The following is a 16,823-nucleotide window of genomic DNA, read 5'->3' on the forward strand; positions in this document are numbered from 1 at the left end:
ACGTACAGATCATGGCATCTTCCTTCTCATCAAAGTAGGACAGCAGAAGCAACAGCATGTCTTTGAGGTCTTCAGAGCAACCACTCACCTCTCCCCTCATCACTTGATACTTTGTTACAGCCTGTTGGAACTTTCTGCTCTTGTTCACACAAACTGTGTTCATGTAATTGAGGAGCCTTTTCCCCTTTTCCTCCAGATTACGTGTGAAAACTTCTTTCAGCCTAACTCCAGTTAGTTCCTGAAAGTGAACTGCCATGCCATGCTCCTCAAACAAAAATGGCCACTCTTCAAGGAGGTTCTTGATATTCTGCCCCTGGTTGATTTTTTTACGTTGTGTGTAAAAGGTCAACTTCATCAGGCGTTTGACTTCGTCTGGATCAACATCAGTTTGCTGAAACATAATCTTCAGCTTTTCTTGATGTTCTTGCTGGCTCTCTGGGGTCTCTCCAATGGGCAGGAATTTCACATTCCAGTTAACACACCCATAGGTGTCCTGGACTGCTGCTCTCTTCTCAGGAGGGACTTCGTCTGTGTCAGAACCAGAGTGATGCTTTCTTTTCTAGAATGGTACCCTGCACCAATCACATCTCCCTCTATTATGTCTTGCAAAGATTTTGGATATTTTGCTACCATCTTTTTTGCAACTTCGGTAGCACTCCTTTTATTTATGGAAGACTGTCAGGGTCAGACGGACAACAGGACCCACAGAGCAGGCTAGAGACTGACAGGTGTAGAGAGGCGGTTTATTAACGGTCCGGATTCGGTACACAAAAAGGCAGTCAGCGGGGCAAAAGTACAAAATCACGAGGCAAAAACGGGTCGAGGAAACAAACAGGGTTGGTGCACGAGGAAACAATACTGAAAACGCCAGAGAGTACTTACAGGGAAGAAGACAATCTAACAAAGACACACTGGGAGAGACTGGCTTAAATACACATGAGGGGAGGAGCAAACGAGACACAGGTGAAAACAATAAGTAATCATAGGGAGTAAAGAAACCAAGAATGAACACGAAAAGGAAGTGAGGGCAACCAAAATAAAACAGGAAGTCTGTCCACAAACTAAAAGCCTGACAGTACCCCCCCCTCAATGGCCGGCTCCAGAAGGCCCAGGATCATGCGGGTGGTCACGTTCGAACTCCCGTATGAGGTCTGGGTCCAAGATGTTCCGGGAGGAGACCCAAGACCTCTCCTCTGGTCCGTAACCCTCCCAGTCCACGAGGTACTGACGACCCCTCCCCCGGGGGCGAAAAGCCAACAGCTTCCGAACCGTGTAGACTGGGCCCCCATCGACGATCCGGGCGGGAGGAGGGGGTCTGGTAGGTGGGACCAACGGGCTGGTCCTGACAGGCTGGACCTCACTGACATGAAATGTGGGGTTCACACGAAGAGACCTGGGAAGTTTGAGTCTCACAGACACAGGGTTAATAACTTCTGACACAGGGAATGGTCCAACAAAACGAGGGGCCAACTTACGGGACTCCACCTTAAGAGGTAGGTGTTTAGTGGATAACCACACCCGTTGTCCGGCTTGATAAGCTGGTGCACATCTCCTCCTCCTGTCCGCAAACTTTTTGTGGCTCTGGGAACCCCGGAGGAGGTTCAGACGAGCCTGAGCCCAAATCCGACGGCAACGGCGGACCAAGGCAAGAGCAGAAGGAACAGAGACCTCCCTCTCCAGTGCAGGAAACAGAGGCGGCTGGTACCCAAAAACACACTGGAACGGAGACATGCCCACGGAAGTGCTGGGGAGTGTATTGTGAGCATATTCCACCCACATGACGTACTTGCTCCAAGATGCGGGATTCTGGGAAGCCAGGCAGCGGAGCCCTTTCTCCAGCTCCTGGTTTAACCGCTCCGTCTGCCCATTGGTTTGAGGATGGTGGCCTGAGGTCAGACTAACTGTGGCACCCAGGAGTTGGCAGAACGCCCTCCAGAACTGAGCCACAAACTGCGGGCCCCGGTCAGACAGGACAATCCTGGGAAATCCAAAAACTCGACAAACATGAGACATTAGCACCTCTGCCGTTTCTTTGGCAGAAGGAATGCTAGGTAATGGTATGAACCGGACCATCTTGGAAAAACGGTCTACCACTGTGAGTACAATAGTGTTACCCTCAGAGGGTGGTAGGCCGGTCACAAAGTCAAGGGAAATGTCCGACCAGGGCCGCTGAGGCACAGGGAGGGGCTGGAGAAGTCCAGCACTGGGGACGTTCTTGCTTTTGTTCTGCTCACAGGTTGTGCAGGCTGCCACATAATCGCGTACATCATTCCTCATACCAGGCCACCAAAACCTCTCCCGCACCCGGGTCAGAGTTCTACGGAAACCAGGATGACAAGATATCAGAGATGTATGAGCCCAAGTAATCACAGGGCCCCGCAGTTCGGGGGTGACAAATAATTTGTTGGGTGGTACCTCCGGAGGAACCTGAATCCCTTGATTGGCCCTGTTGACCCGCTCCTCAATCTCCCAGGTGATGCTACCTACAACCAACGTCTCAGGGATTATTGTCTCCGTTTCCTTGGGAACGCTTTCACCCTTAAATAGTCTTGACAGGGCATCGGGTTTAATGTTCTTAGAGCCGGGGCGATATGAAATAGAGAAATTAAATCGGGAGAAGAAAAGGGCCCACCTGGCTTGTCGAGGGTTAAGTCTTTTGGCTGTCCTGATGTACTCAATGTTCTTGTGGTCCGTCCAGACCAGGAAAGGATGCTCGGTCCCCTCCAGCCAATGCCTCCACTCCTCCAAAGCCAGCTTAATGGCCAGCAGTTCACGGTCTCCGACATCATAGTTCCTCTCCGAAGGCGAAAACCTGCGGGACAAAAAGGCACAAGGGTGGAGCTTGTCGTCCTGTTCGGAACGCTGAGAGAGCACCGCCCCTGCACCCAAATCAGAGGCGTCCACCTCCACCACGAACTGCCGTTTAGGGTCAGGAAGAATCAACACAGGGGCGACGATAAAGCTGCTCTTGAGTCTTTGAAAGGCTGACTCCGCCTGGAGGGACCAGCGAAACTGCACCTTGGAGGAGGTTAAAGCATGCAGCGGGGAAGCAACGAGACTGAAGTTCCGAATAAACTTCCTATAAAAGTTTGCAAACCCCAAAAACCGTTGGACCTCTCTTCTGGATGTGGGTGTGGGCCAATCTTGTACTGCCTGTACCTTCATGGGATCCATGCTGACCCTCCCCTCAGACACCACAAACCCCAAAAAAGACACAGTAGGCACATGAAATTCACATTTCTCAGCTTTGACAAACAGTTGATTACATAATAGCTGTTGCAGCACCTGCCGGACATGATTCTCGTGAGTCTCCATATCAGGAGAGAAGATCAGGATGTCATCTAAATAGACAAAAACAAACTTATTCAAATACTCACGAAGAACATCATTCACCAGTGCCTGAAACACAGCAGGGGCATTGGTGAGTCCAAAAGGCATTACCAGATACTCATAATGTCCTGTGGGAGTGTTAAAAGCAGTCTTCCACTCATCCCCCTCCCTGATGCGGACCAGGTGGTAAGCATTGCGTAGATCCAATTTAGTAAATACCTTGGCTCCCTGAAGGAGTTCAAATCCAGAGGAAATGAGTGGAAGGGGATACCTGTTCTTTACGGTAATGTCGTTGAGTCAATGCAGGGTCGGAGGGTCTTGTCCTTCTTCCCCACAAAGAAAAACCCTGCTCCAGCAGGAGATGAAGAAGGCCGGATAATCCCGGCCTTAAGAGCAGCTCCGATGTACTCCTCCATGGCTTTATGCTCTGGTCCCGACAGTGAGTACAAGCGGCCACGGGGGGGCGAGGTACCAGGAAGTAAGTCTATGGAACAATCATAAGGTCGGTGAGGGGGAAGTGTAGTGGCTTTAGTTTTGTTAAATACCTGCTTAAGGTCCAGGTAGCAGGATGGAACTGAGGACAGATCAGGAAACTCCTCTTCGTCCACCTCCTCGGGTGAGGTGAAAACCCCCTCCAGGCTGGAAATGGGAGGACCTGCAAAACACTGCGTCTTACAGTTACCTCCCCATGACAGAACCTTGCCAGAGACCCAGTCAATGTGGGGGTTGTGCAGAGTTAGCCAAGGAAAACCTAGCACAAGTGGATGTTGCGGTGCCTCAAAAAGGTGGAAAGTTATCTGTTCTGTGTGAGAGTCGGGAAAAATCAGTGTCACAGGAGAGGTGCAGTGGGTAACCAGATACATCACATGGCCATCTAGGGCAGTGGCAGGCACGGGGGTGTCTAGAGGGACAAACGAGAGGTTAAGTTTCCTGGCCAAGTCTACATCAATGAGACTAGCATCAGCACCAGAGTCAATGAGAACAGTATAGGGGAGAGACAGAGATTCAGAGGAGAGTGTGACGTGAGAGAACTGTCGGCAAGATCTGTTCTTACTAGGGGAGGCACATACCAGCACAGATGTTGGACGGGAGGGAGTGCTGCGGCGAATGGGACAATTCTCCAGGAAGTGACCCATCTGAGTGCAGTAGATGCATCGACCCTCGTTGCGTCTTCGTAGGCGTTCTTCAGGAGTAAGCCGAGTGCGTCCAATCTGCATAGGTTCCTCCGTGTCAGTTCTGGTGTTGGTCGTGAGCTCTGGAGCCGGAATGCGTCCGGGTGAGGACCTCCAAGAAGGGTAGTTCCTGGACTGGTCACGCTCCCGTAATCTCTTGTCGATCTTAGAAGCTAGGGACACTAGCGCATCAAGCTCAGAAGGCAGGTCAAGAGGAGTCAGAAAGTCTTTAACCTGCTCTGAAAGCCCATTAAAAAAGGCATCCACCAAAGCTGGTTGGTTCCATCCACTCTCTGCTGCTAATGTTCTGAAGGAAATGGCATAGTCCATAACACTCCGCCTGCCTTGGCGCATAGAAACCAAGGCCTTGGCGGCCTCTCGACCCGGAGCAACAGTTTGAAAAATCAGTGTAAGAGTCTTTAAAAATAGTGGCAGGGAAGTACAGATGGCCGAACGGCGGTTCCATTCCGCTGTAGCCCAGGCCTTGGCTCGACCCGACATGAAAGAAATCATGTAGGCTATCTTGCTGCGATCAGAGGGAAAGGCTGCTGCATGAAACTCAAAATGTAGCTCGCACTGGGTAATAAACGGCCTGCAGTCACCAGACTCACCAGAAAACCTCTCAGGTCTAGACAGCTGTAAATGAGTCATTTCAGGAGATGCAGCCGCATGCTCGCTGGAGGGTGTTGTGGCTTAGCTGGGAAGATAACATAGTAAATGCCGCCTCCTGGCGCTTGCTTGACTCGGTTACTTCCTGTCTCAAAGAAGTCATTTGTTCTTCATGCATACGAAGCCACTGGCCCTGAGTTCTCAGTGCTTCGCGGACAGCCTCTGAATCTGCGGGGTCCATGGTTTGGTTAGATTGTACTGTCAGGGTCAGACGGACAACAGGACCCACAGAGCAGACCAGAGACTGACAGGTGTAGAGAGGCGGTTTATTAACGGTCCGGATTCGGTACACAAAAAGGCAGTCAGCAGGGCAAAAGTACAAAATCACGAGGCAAAAACGGGTCGAGGAAACAAACAGGGTTGGTGCACGAGGAAACAATACTGAAAACGCCAGAGAGTACTTACAGGGAAGAAGACAGTCTAACAAAGACACACTGGGAGAGACTGGCTTAAATACACATGAGGGGAGGAGCAAACGAGACACAGGTGAAAACAATAAGTAATCATAGGGAGTAAAGAAACCAAGAATGAACACGAAAAGGAAGTGAGGGCAACCAAAATAAAACAGGAAGTCTGTCCACAAACTAAAAGCCTGACAAAGACCTTTGTTGCATCATCTCAGAGACCACGATTCGGACCATCTCGCGCCTCATTCGTGGATTTGGTCGTTTCCCTCTCTCTAACGACTGCAAAAGTTCCTCTGGGAACTTATCCCAAGGTACCATGAAGATATCCACCCAGTCTACATCACGGCTTTGGCAGTTGTCGGAAGAGGTTGAAGATGAATTTCTGGGTGAAATAGATGATACGGGAGATCTTGGTGACGCAACAGCAGATGAGCTGCTTGTTTCAGGAGTCAGGCCTGCAACACACATACACACAGAGACACCAGCCAAAAAATATGTTACGAGATAACAGTTCTCTAGAAAGATACCACTCTGAAATGGACACATTTTTTTTTTCAAATGAAATGCAACACATATGCGACATTTTTAACCTTTTTAACCTTGTACTTAATCCTATTTACTCTTGTATTTATCATCAAACTGTTTACTATTTATGCACAATTGCACCTGGGCTATGACAAATAACAATGATGAGGACATCTTGGCATAATGAGAAGTGTTATCAGGGCCCAAATGTTCCTGATTAATCCTTTACGTAGGTTACTGGTTGTATCCTCTACTCCAAAACTTGACTTACATCTTAGCTTCCAAGCAGCAAGTAGTTTTCTGGCCTGAATGGGCCTCAACGCTGACAGCAAATCTCCTTCCTCGATGAACTGGAAGTCATCAGATGTCTCAACCCCCAGGGATTGTAAGTGCTCTTCTAGAATGTCCTTACTTGCCTCAGAAAGGTCAGGCAGGACCTCAGATATAGCGCTTCGTAGAAATGTTTGCTCCATGTCAGGCCTTTCTAGAATAAGAATGAATTTTCAAGATGCAAGGAATTTACAATTAGTCAAGTATCAATGTACATATACACATAAGAACTTCTACTTTGAGTATGGCCGAGTAAGGATTTATACTTTCTGTTCTTCTAAGAAGGAAAAACTATCACTTTCGTATTTCTCTAATAGTTCTTTATCATTTTTACAACTTAAACGTGCAGTTGTGTATGATTTCTCCATCCAGACCATTTTTATCTTGATAAAACACTGTGTTTCAGCAGAATGACTTGGTGCCCATCAACCATGTAAGATGGTAACGGGTAAAAATCTACCAAGTCATTGATGTTAAAACATTGCAACCTTGAACTCTGTTTTGTCACCGAGTACAGATGGTATTCTGGGTGATATTCAGCTCTATGAATATACACCACAAAATACACAGCTGCATCATTTTTTATTAAAATAATGACAAGTTCTCCAAACTCGATGGACTCATCATTTTTTGACACAAGGAAATGTCCCTTTTTATATGATGTACCTTTGTACTGTATGTCTGTGGAAACAGTAGTATTGTGTTGTGAAAAGCTAAACTCTCTCACTGCATGTTTGATTGCATCACTGTAAAGGCTGGGATAAAAAGTACAACTGTCTTTGACTTGCAGAAGCTGACTGCAGCCTGGTCCAGCTGAAAGATATGCCTGAAACATTTGATGTCTCTCAGATAAACTTAGGCATAGGTTTTTAAAGTTTTTTAAATGCCTTGCACATCTCTTGAAGTAGCTGTGTTTACTTTCGAAACGCATGGTCCAGACTCTGATCAAGGGGCCAAATTTCAAAATTAGTGCTGGATAATGACGCATGAAATGGTGTTTGGGTTTTAGTGTAGTCTCAGGAAATAAACACTTTCTTGATTCCAAATATTCTTGTATTATAATATCAAGATAGGCTACTTGGGACAACGAAATCTTTTGTGCACAAATCAAATCAACAATATCAATGAGCTGCAGAGTTAACTGCCACACATCATCTTCTGGATTTTGGACTTTGTCGCCAATCAACACAGGTAGCAACCTTAATAAATTCCAGTTCTGGATAGCTTGACCTGAAAGCTTGGACCCCTCAGAACTGACAGCAGATGGCTTTGTGAGAGCATCAGTTCCCTTGTATTTGAACTGCTTGATGCATCGGTTCAACACGGAATATGTAAGCCATTTCTGTTTCTTAATGAAATACTTCAAGTACAGCGCCATGTCATATGATAACACACCCTCAAATATGTCGTGGCCTAAACAAGGTGGCAGACCAGGCTGGCAAACATGAAAAGACTGAAGTGCATTGAAAACAGAATTTACCTTTACACCTTTGCTGCTGTGTATGTCTTCAGCTTGTAGTACTGCAAAATCATAACTTTCAGGGGTGCGCTGTGGACCACAAAAATTTGGATCATTCTCAAACTCAGTTCTTGTGATTTCACAGTATCTGCAAAAGTACACAGAATGACTAAAGTTTTCAATGAACCCACCAATGCTATGTGACCCCAAATTATCTCCTGCAATACAATACAGAGCCCCTTTGACTGTTTCACCATCGACAGTTATTCCATTTTCCTCCAGATTTTTTAAATCTTCGAGCATCTCTGAGAAAACTTTAGCACTTCCAAACTGTTTTAGGTCATTCTCTCCACACAATAGGACAAGGGACATGTGATCTGTACTGGATCGCACATGTGCAGGCAAATTTGCCAAAGAAAGATAGACAGCAACAACTTTGTGTTTTTTCTTAGCTGTGCCAAGGGGATTCACAATTTCAAAGGCGTCCTGGTAGAGAATTAGCTTCAAGCATCCTGGATTTTGAATGAAAAACTGGTTGGACTTAAAGTTTTGACCATCACTTATGTCACAAAGGTCATCTGATTGTGTTTCACAAGACTGCTGTGACACTGAATTCTTCCAGAAATCTGATTCTAGTAAGGTGTTTAAAGTTTGTGTTACAGGTATGTAGTAAGCAAACCTTTCTGTCATATTTTCATTGTTTCCTAATTTTACTTTTTTAGGCTCTATGTATTTGAACATTTTTTGAAAAGTGTGAGTCCTTGAGTATGTTGTTCTTAGTGGCCCCTGGTGAGAGGCAGAGAACAGATCTGACTCCTTCACACAATGGCAGATTTTAGCAACAACATCATCAGTTAGAGACAGGTCATTTTTTAAAAGTGAATGTAATTTACTTAAAGTGTAATCCTGTCCCAAATCATGCATATTTTGCATCTCTTCAACGATTGTCTGTATTGTTGAAGCTGGAAGAAGGAGCTGCCCTTGCAATTTTAGGTAGAACAAACAGACATTCCTGAGAAAGGTCTCATTGAAATCCTGTGGCAATTCACTGCTTTCATTTGCTGTTGCATCATTTGAGCTCTGTGGGACATCTTCACATGCACTGACAGCAGAGGGCTGAGAAACATGTTCCCTGTACTTGTCACTTACACTATCCACTGAACATTTTCTGTGTTTTCGTGACATATGAGCAGTAAATGATGATTTGACAGTGAATGCATTTTCACAACCTGTTATTGGACATGGCACAGTTTGCCCCTCAGTTATATGTTTTTTTAAGTGGGAAATAAGCTCTTTGACTGTGTCAAATTTGCACTCACACAGCGAAACAGCACACTTAAAATCTGTAACAACGGCCCCAGCAGTAATGGAGGGTTCAGGAGCATTGTGAACACGATAGAAATGACCTTTAAAAGCGGCATAAGTGCAAAAAGTCCGCTTACAGTCGGTGCCAACACATCTGAAAAACGGATGGGGTTCGTTCCTATGGACTTTACAATGCAGTACGTAACCCCTCAAGGTTTCCAATTTTTTGCTGCAGAAATGGCAGGTTAACATTTTAGCAAGCTTGCACCCTTCACAGCGGCACATAAAAAGCGCGAATTCACAGTAACTTAATGTATAACTTAGCTGCAACCAAGTAATTACATGTACACCAGCGCGAATGCACAGTAATGTAACGTTAACGATATAAGTTAGTTGCGACCAAGTAGTTATATGTAAACAATCGCTTCACAATAGCATGGAAAGAGCGCGAAATTAAAGTAAAGTAAGGTATAGCTGCGACCAAGCAGTCACATGTAAAACTTACCACCACTTCACCACAGGATAAAATGAGCAGGACTTAACGGTCACCTCACTGTAGTTAGCTAGCGGTATCTTTCCGCGACAAGAGACATTCAAACTGATATTGGAGTACCGTATTTTCCGGACTACAGAACGCAGCTGATTATAAACCGAACGCACCAAATTTACGCACTTGACAGCCGCAGGTGTCCACATTGTAACATGACATACGTTTTCAAGTTCGGCCCATCTGCTTTTATTACTTCTGAAAGCTTTTGTCGTCTTTTTGCATTGCGTCAGTTCTTCAGGCTGCTGTCTCCAACGTCTCACCATTGATTCATTTGCGCCAAGCTTACGTGCAGCAGCTCTATTTTCTTCTTGGACAGACAGCTCAATTGCTTTTAACTTAAAAGCTGCATCATATGCATTTCTTCGAGTGTTTTACATGATGAGGGTGTGTGCATGACGCGCAGAATGACTGAAAAGTTACGCTTAAAACTAGCATCTTCCTCTTCGCATCACCGTTCTGTCAGCCCGTAAAGATCTATAGATCAGCCGCATCGTTGTTTAGGTCGCAGAGTTCAAGGCATGGGAAAAAAACCAGCGACTTATAGTCCGGAAAATACGGTACAACTGCGCGTATTACTAGCGTTTGTGTTGGTTGGGCTTTGCTACGTTGTCATAAATACAGTTTGAATGGAGAAAAAATAAATACTTAATAATCGATTTTGTTACCTTTCTTCAACATTTTCTTACTCAACATCGCCATTTTAACTCATGTTAAACTGTGATATACAAGAAAAATATCTCTCACAGACAGAAACTAGCTATTTTTTCTTTTCACACACCATGCATATAAAGTTGAGAATTAATTGTCAGCTTACAGTCGCTTTACAATAGCATGGAACTAGCGCGAAATTAAAGTAAAGTAAGGTAAAGCTGCGACCAAATAGTCACATGTAAAACTTACCACCGCTTCACAACAGGATAAAATGAGTAAAACTCAACTGTCACCTCACTGTAGTTAGCTAACGATATCTTTCCGCGCCAAGAGACATTCAAACCGATATTGGAATACGACTGCTTGTATTACTCCGCATCAATCAGCGTTTGTGTTGGTTGGGCTTTGCTGCGTTGTCATGACTACAGGTTGAATGCGGAGGAACTATTTTTGTTGACGGAAAAAAAATAAAATACTTAATAACCGATTTTGTCACCTTTCTTCAACATTTTCTTACTCAACATTGCCATTTTAACTAATGTTAAACTAAAAAAATATCTCTCACAGACAGAAACTAGCTGTTTTTTCTTATCACACACACCATGCATTTAAAGTTGAGAATTGTTAGCTTACCTGAACACCAGATGCTTTCACAGCTCCGTGATACAGATGCTTTTGATAGATGTTAAGATGAACAGAAAAAAAACTCCACTACTGTCCAATGAGACAAAGAATGTGCTCATCAAGTTTGAAGTGCAAATACAGCCGTTTGTTTTGCGGGAATGTAAAATTCAAAAATAAAAAGGATTAATGGCACCTAAAATTAACATAGGGCAGTATTCAGAAGTGAATGACACAATTCTGTATCGGAAAAAACAAACTTTAAGTTACAGAATTTACAACTGATTTACAGCAATTTTGATTCAAAAATTAGGCTATTGTTTGTTGTTGTTTTTCAAATTTGTAATATGTAGCCTAATGCACTTTTTTAATTATTTCTATTAATAAATAGCTCTGGTACATAGGTTCTCTGGTACAAAATGTTCCAGAGAACCTACTGACAAAAAATGTTATTCAAACATTGATATGATGTAATTTTAACTGTATCACAATGTTTTTTGTTTTACAGTTTATATGTGTTTAAACTACAGTAATTTGTGAATTCTCCAAAAAAATATGATCTTTTTAACATATTTTTACTGTCAAATCAACAGTTGTGTTTGGTTTGTAGTTTTACAACATCTTTATGTAAATTATACACTGCTTCATTGTTTTTGTATTTACAGTTTTTTTATGTCATGATTTTACAAAAAATCACAGTTAATTCTACGGACATTTTTTACAGTGAGCACTGAGATCTAGCAAAACAAGTATGGAGACAAGCCTGCGGTCTGATGCCATGAGGAGGTCATTTGTGACTTTAACCAGTGCTGTTTCTGTGCTGTGATGGGCTCTAAAACCAGACTGAAACATCTCAAAGAGACTGTACCTGTGTAGGTGATCAATCAACTGATTTGCAACCACTCTTTCGAGTATTTTAGATAAGAACGGGAGGTTGGATATCGGCCTATAGTTTGCTAAGATGTCTGGGTCAAGTGAAGGTTTTTTAAGTAAAGGTCTAATAACAGCGGTTTTAAACGCCTGTGGTACATAACCTGTTGTTAAGGATAAGTTTATCTGATCTAAGAGGGAAACGCCAATCAAGGGAAAGACGTCCTTGAGGAGCTTAGTTGGGATGGGGTCTAAGAGACATGTAGTTGGGTTAGATTTGTTAATGCTGGAGGTCAGCTCGGGGAGGTCTATGAGCAGGAACCTGTCCAGAGATGGAGTAGGATTAAAAGAGATTACTAGAGATGGCACTATATTGGCTATTCTGGGAAGATCTTTATTGATTATTTCTCTAATGTTATTGATTTTATTGGTGAAGAAACTCATGAAGTCTTCACTGCTAAGAGCTGCAGGAATACAAGGTTCAACAGTGTTAAAGAGAAAACGTGGGTTGTTCTTGTTTTTCTCTATTAATGTTGAATAATAGGCAGTTCTGGCTTCACGAAGGGCCTTTTTGTATGTCAATAGATTATCTTTCCAGGCTCTCTGGGATTCAGCTGATTTGGAGGAGTACCACTTCCTCTCCATCCGTCTTGATGTTTGTTTAAGTGTTCGTAAATTTGAATTATACCAAGGAGCTAGCCTCCTATGATTTCTAACCTTCTTTCTCAGTGGGGCAACCATATCTAAAACTGTGTGCAACGTGGCTGCAGTGTTGTTCACAAAGGAATCAATTACTGCAGGAGTAACGTTTAAATCAGTACGGTCTGTTGTACTGGTACATGGAGCTGAGGGGAGCTGTGATGGGATTGCATCCCTAAATCTGTCTACACTATCTTCAGAGAGGCATCTGGTGTAATAGACCTTTTTGTTGTGTGCTGTAAAGTCTTCTAGAGTTAGTTCAAAAACTACAAGCGAATGGTCTGAAAGGAGAGGGTTTTGAGGGGCAACTGACAGGTTCTTAGTTTCTAGGCCATAGGTGAGAACCAGATCGAGTGTGTGATTGTGGCAGTGTGTTGGTTCATTCACTATCTGAAGGAAACCTATTGAATCTAAGAGTGAACTAAAGGCTGTTTTAAGACTGTCAGAGTCAACATCCATATGAATGTTGAAGTCACCTACTATAATGACTTTATCTGTACCGAGCACTAAACTAGATAAGAAGTCAGAAAACTCAGACAGGAACTCTGAGTAAGCAGCAGCAGGTGGGCGATACACAACAACTAATAAAACTGGCTTTTCTGACTTCCAGTTTTGGTGAGACAGGCTGAGAGTGAGACTCTCAAATGAGCTATAGATGGATTTAGGTTTGGGGTTAATCTGAAGACTGGAGTGGTAGATTGCTGCCACTCCTCCTCCTCGGCCTGTGGCTCGAGGAACATGATAGTTAATATAACCGGATGGAGTTGATTCATTTAAACTAACATATTCTTCATCCCGTAACCAAGTCTCAGTGAGGCAGAATATATCAGACTGATGATCAATAATTAGATCACTGACTAGGAGGGATTTAGAGTGGAGGGATCGTATATTTAACAATCCACATCTGACTGTCCTATTTTTTGGCTCTAAATATTTGCTAGTTTGTATTTTTATGAGGTTATTATGATTAACACTTCTTAAATTTTGTGCTGGTTGGACTATGGGAGGACGAGGCACTGACACTATTTCTATGGGATTATTAATCTTAGTATTACTGTGTGAATTTATATTTTTATTTATTCTAATTTTAACGGAGGGCGGCAGTCCTACAGAAGCAGCAGAGAAGTGTGTAAGACAGCGACTCTGCTTCCTGGCCTCGACCCTGGGTTGTCAGGGTGTTGGTTGTCTAATAAACTTGGCCATATTGGTAGAAATAAGAGCCGCACCACCCCAAGTGGGATGAACGCCGTCTCTGCTAATGAGGCCAGGTTTTCCCCAGAAAGTCTCCCAGTTATCTATAAAAGCCACGTTGTTTTCTGGACACCACCGTAACAGCCAGCGACGGAGCGATGACATGCGGCTAAACATATCATCACTGGTCAGATTCGGGAGGGGACCAGAGAATGCTACGGAGTCCGACATGGTTTTTGCCAAATTACACACCGACTCAATATTGACTTTGGTGACCTCCGACTGGCGTAGTCGAGTGTCATTAGCGCCGACGTGAATTATAATCTTACCATATTTACTCTTATCTCTCGCCAGCAGCTTTAAATTGCCCTCTATGTCGCCCGCTCTGGCCCCCGGGATGCATTTGACTATGGTCGCTGGTGTCGGCTTCACATATCGCAAAACAGAATCGCCAATAACCAGGGTCGGTTTCTCAGCGGGTGTGTCGCTGAGTGGGGAAAAGCGGTTAGATACATGAAGCGGTTGGTGGTGAACCACGGGCCTTTGTTTTGGACTACGCTTCTTTCGAACCGCCACCCAACCTCCCTGACTTCCCGGCTGCTCGGGGGCTGCCGGGGGGCGGCTGACATCAGCTAAAGTAGCTAAAATAGGCCGGTCCGCACAGGCTAACTGCTGCTGGCTAGCTGTCGGGACTAATGGACTGTGATCTACAGTACGAAGCCGGGCCTCTAACTCACTTAGCCTCGCCTCCAAAGCTGTGAATAAACTACACTTTCTACACATCTCACTCTCACTAAAGGAGGCAGAGGAATAGCTAAACATTTCACACACCTTACAGAAGACGGGAGAGGGAGAGGGAGAGGCAGAGGGAGAGTGAGTGGAAGAAGCCATGTTAGCACTAAGCTAAGCTCAACGACAAACAGGACGGGGATCGGAAAAGGAAAGAATCTAGATGATCGTGCGGTTAATAAACTTTTCCTAAAGTGCTTGTGTACTTATATGTAAGAACCAACCACAGTAAAAGCTAACACAAAATATGTCGACTCAAGTACACCAATACCACCGAACACCAAACGCTAGCAAGTGAATGAGTAGTGCGAGAACAGGAAGTGACGCAATACGCAATACGTTACCCAACGCTCGTGCGCCCCCAAATAGATTGCGCCCTGGGCGGTCGCCCACATTGCCCAAATCAAAAACCGCCTCTGACCTTGTCAATGTGACGTCAGGGCTTCAGGGCTTTGATCTGTTGCGCTGCCACTTTTTTTTAAATCACTTGTCCTTTCTGCTTTGAAGATAAAAGCTCTTTGAGATCAAAGCGCTAGATGCGGTAAAAATATTCTAAATAGAATAGCTCTTTGCCCGTTCGAATCTGTCCAAGACATACTTGAAGAAAAAAATACCGTTTGTGTTGGATAGAACTGGAAGCATTTAACTTGAAGAAATGCCTTTATATTATAATTTGAAACCAAACGACATTCTGTACAGTGAGTCAACCAAATACCAGATAAAGAGGTTCCTGGGAGAGGGGTTTTTCGGAAAAGTGGCCAAATGCAAAAACTTAAGCACTCGGGAAGTGATGGCCGTGAAGATTATAAACAGACACATCGACTACTCAAAGGAGCGTGGCAAAGAAGAGGTGGCCATCCTCGAGAAACTGAGAAAGCTTGAACCAGACAAACATAATTTGCTGAAGATGCTTGATAGTTTTAGTTATTTGGGACATGATTGTATAGTATTTGAAATGTTGGACATAAGTCTTGAGGATCTGGCGATTATGATGTACCCACTGCAATTGTCTGAGATCAGAGTAATTGCACAACAGATGTTAGTGGCTCTGAATGCCCTAAAGAGCATAGATATGGTACATGCAGACATCAAGCCAGACAACATAATGCTGGTTAACCATAAGATGCAGCCCTTCAAGCTGAAAATGATCGATTTTGGCTTGGCTCAAAACGTTGCTGAATTGAAGCAAGGCAACAAAATTCAAGTGATTGGTTACAGGGCCCCTGAGGTCATTTTGGGCCTCCCACTGGGTGAGGCCATCGATATGTGGGGACTTGGCTGTGTTTTAGCGTTCGTGTACCTGGGCAAGCACCTGTATCCACTATACTCTGAATATGAGGTCATGAGAGTCATCATGCAGATGCACGGTCAGCCTGAAGATCACCTGCTAAATGCTGGAACTTATTCCAGGAATTATTTCATTAAGGACAACGACTCCCCTGATTCTCCATGGAGATTCAAAACAGTAGCTGAATACAAGCGTACAAAAGGTAGGGCGGAAACATGTACATGTACATGTAGCAGTGATTCTGCCACATGTACATGTACATGTAGCAGTGATTCTGCCACGTTTAACAGCTTTGAGGACTTGGCCAGACCAGAAGAGAAGACTACTAGTGAGTATGAAGACACACGGGCCTTTTTAAGCCTCCTCAGACGCATGCTACACGTGGATCCTGAAAAGAGAATCACCCCCAGTGAAGCCTTAGGTCACCGTTTCATCACAATGAAACACCTTACTCGTGACACTAACGACGACATGTATGTCGAATCAGTCTGTCAGACCATTAAAAACTGCCAGTTGGAGACGTCATCTGTTGAATTCGAGCCCCTTGTAACATCAAGCGAAGTAATTAGTTGGCATGGACCTTCCCCTAATACTTCAGTCAGCTCAATTTCAACTAACAAAGAAACTGCTGAGGACACCGATAATGGACCACAATGCACGGCTGCTGAAAAAATTGACAGGACCACAGCTACAGATGACATGGACAAAACATCAAATCCTGAGGCTGATAAGAAACCACCTGGCACAAATGAGGCAGCTCCACCTGCCTCTCTCTTAAGTGAGAGAGGCAAAACATCAACACCTGAGGCTGATAAGAAACCACCTGGCACAAACGAGGCAGCTCCACCTGCCTCTCTCTTAAGTGAGAAAAGCAAAACATCAAATCCAGGGGCTGATAAGAAACCACCTGGCACAAACGAGGCAGCTCCACCTGCCTCTCTCTTAAGTGAGAAAGGCAAAACATCAA

The 16,823-nt window shown here is 44.3% G+C and overlaps 1 protein-coding gene across 4 annotated transcripts; it reads right to left on the minus strand.

Annotated features, from left to right (window-relative positions):
• Positions 1-5,597: 5,597 nt before the first annotated feature.
• On the minus strand, positions 5,598-11,796 carry LOC124062276. 4 transcript variants are annotated; one of them, XR_006843889.1, is made up of 4 exons: positions 10,648-11,796; positions 7,914-7,982; positions 6,375-6,587; positions 5,598-6,033 (listed from the first exon to the last, which is right to left on the minus strand). XR_006843889.1 is itself a non-coding variant. In XM_046394934.1 (3 exons), the coding sequence occupies exon 2, from the start codon at positions 7,809-7,811 to the stop codon at positions 6,813-6,815; it is 999 nt and encodes a 332-aa protein (XP_046250890.1). In that variant the 5' UTR covers positions 7,812-7,982; positions 10,648-11,796; the 3' UTR covers positions 5,598-6,033; positions 6,375-6,812. The 4 variants fall into 4 exon arrangements, 3 of the variants coding, with proteins under 3 accessions (XP_046250890.1, XP_046250889.1, XP_046250888.1); XM_046394934.1 differs by having other exon boundaries at positions 6,375-7,982; XM_046394933.1 differs by having other exon boundaries at positions 7,914-11,796.
• Between the last annotated feature and the right edge of the window lie 5,027 nt (positions 11,797-16,823).

Source organism: Scatophagus argus, chromosome 7 (assembly GCF_020382885.2).
Source record: "Scatophagus argus isolate fScaArg1 chromosome 7, fScaArg1.pri, whole genome shotgun sequence".
NCBI classification, from domain to species: Eukaryota; Metazoa; Chordata; class Actinopteri; family Scatophagidae; genus Scatophagus; species Scatophagus argus.

Coding starts and splice junctions, on each gene's coding strand:
- LOC124062276 (XM_046394932.1), bottom strand. CDS start 9,482: ATGTGCCGCTGTGAAGGGTGCAAGCTTGCTAAAATGTTAACCTGCCAT.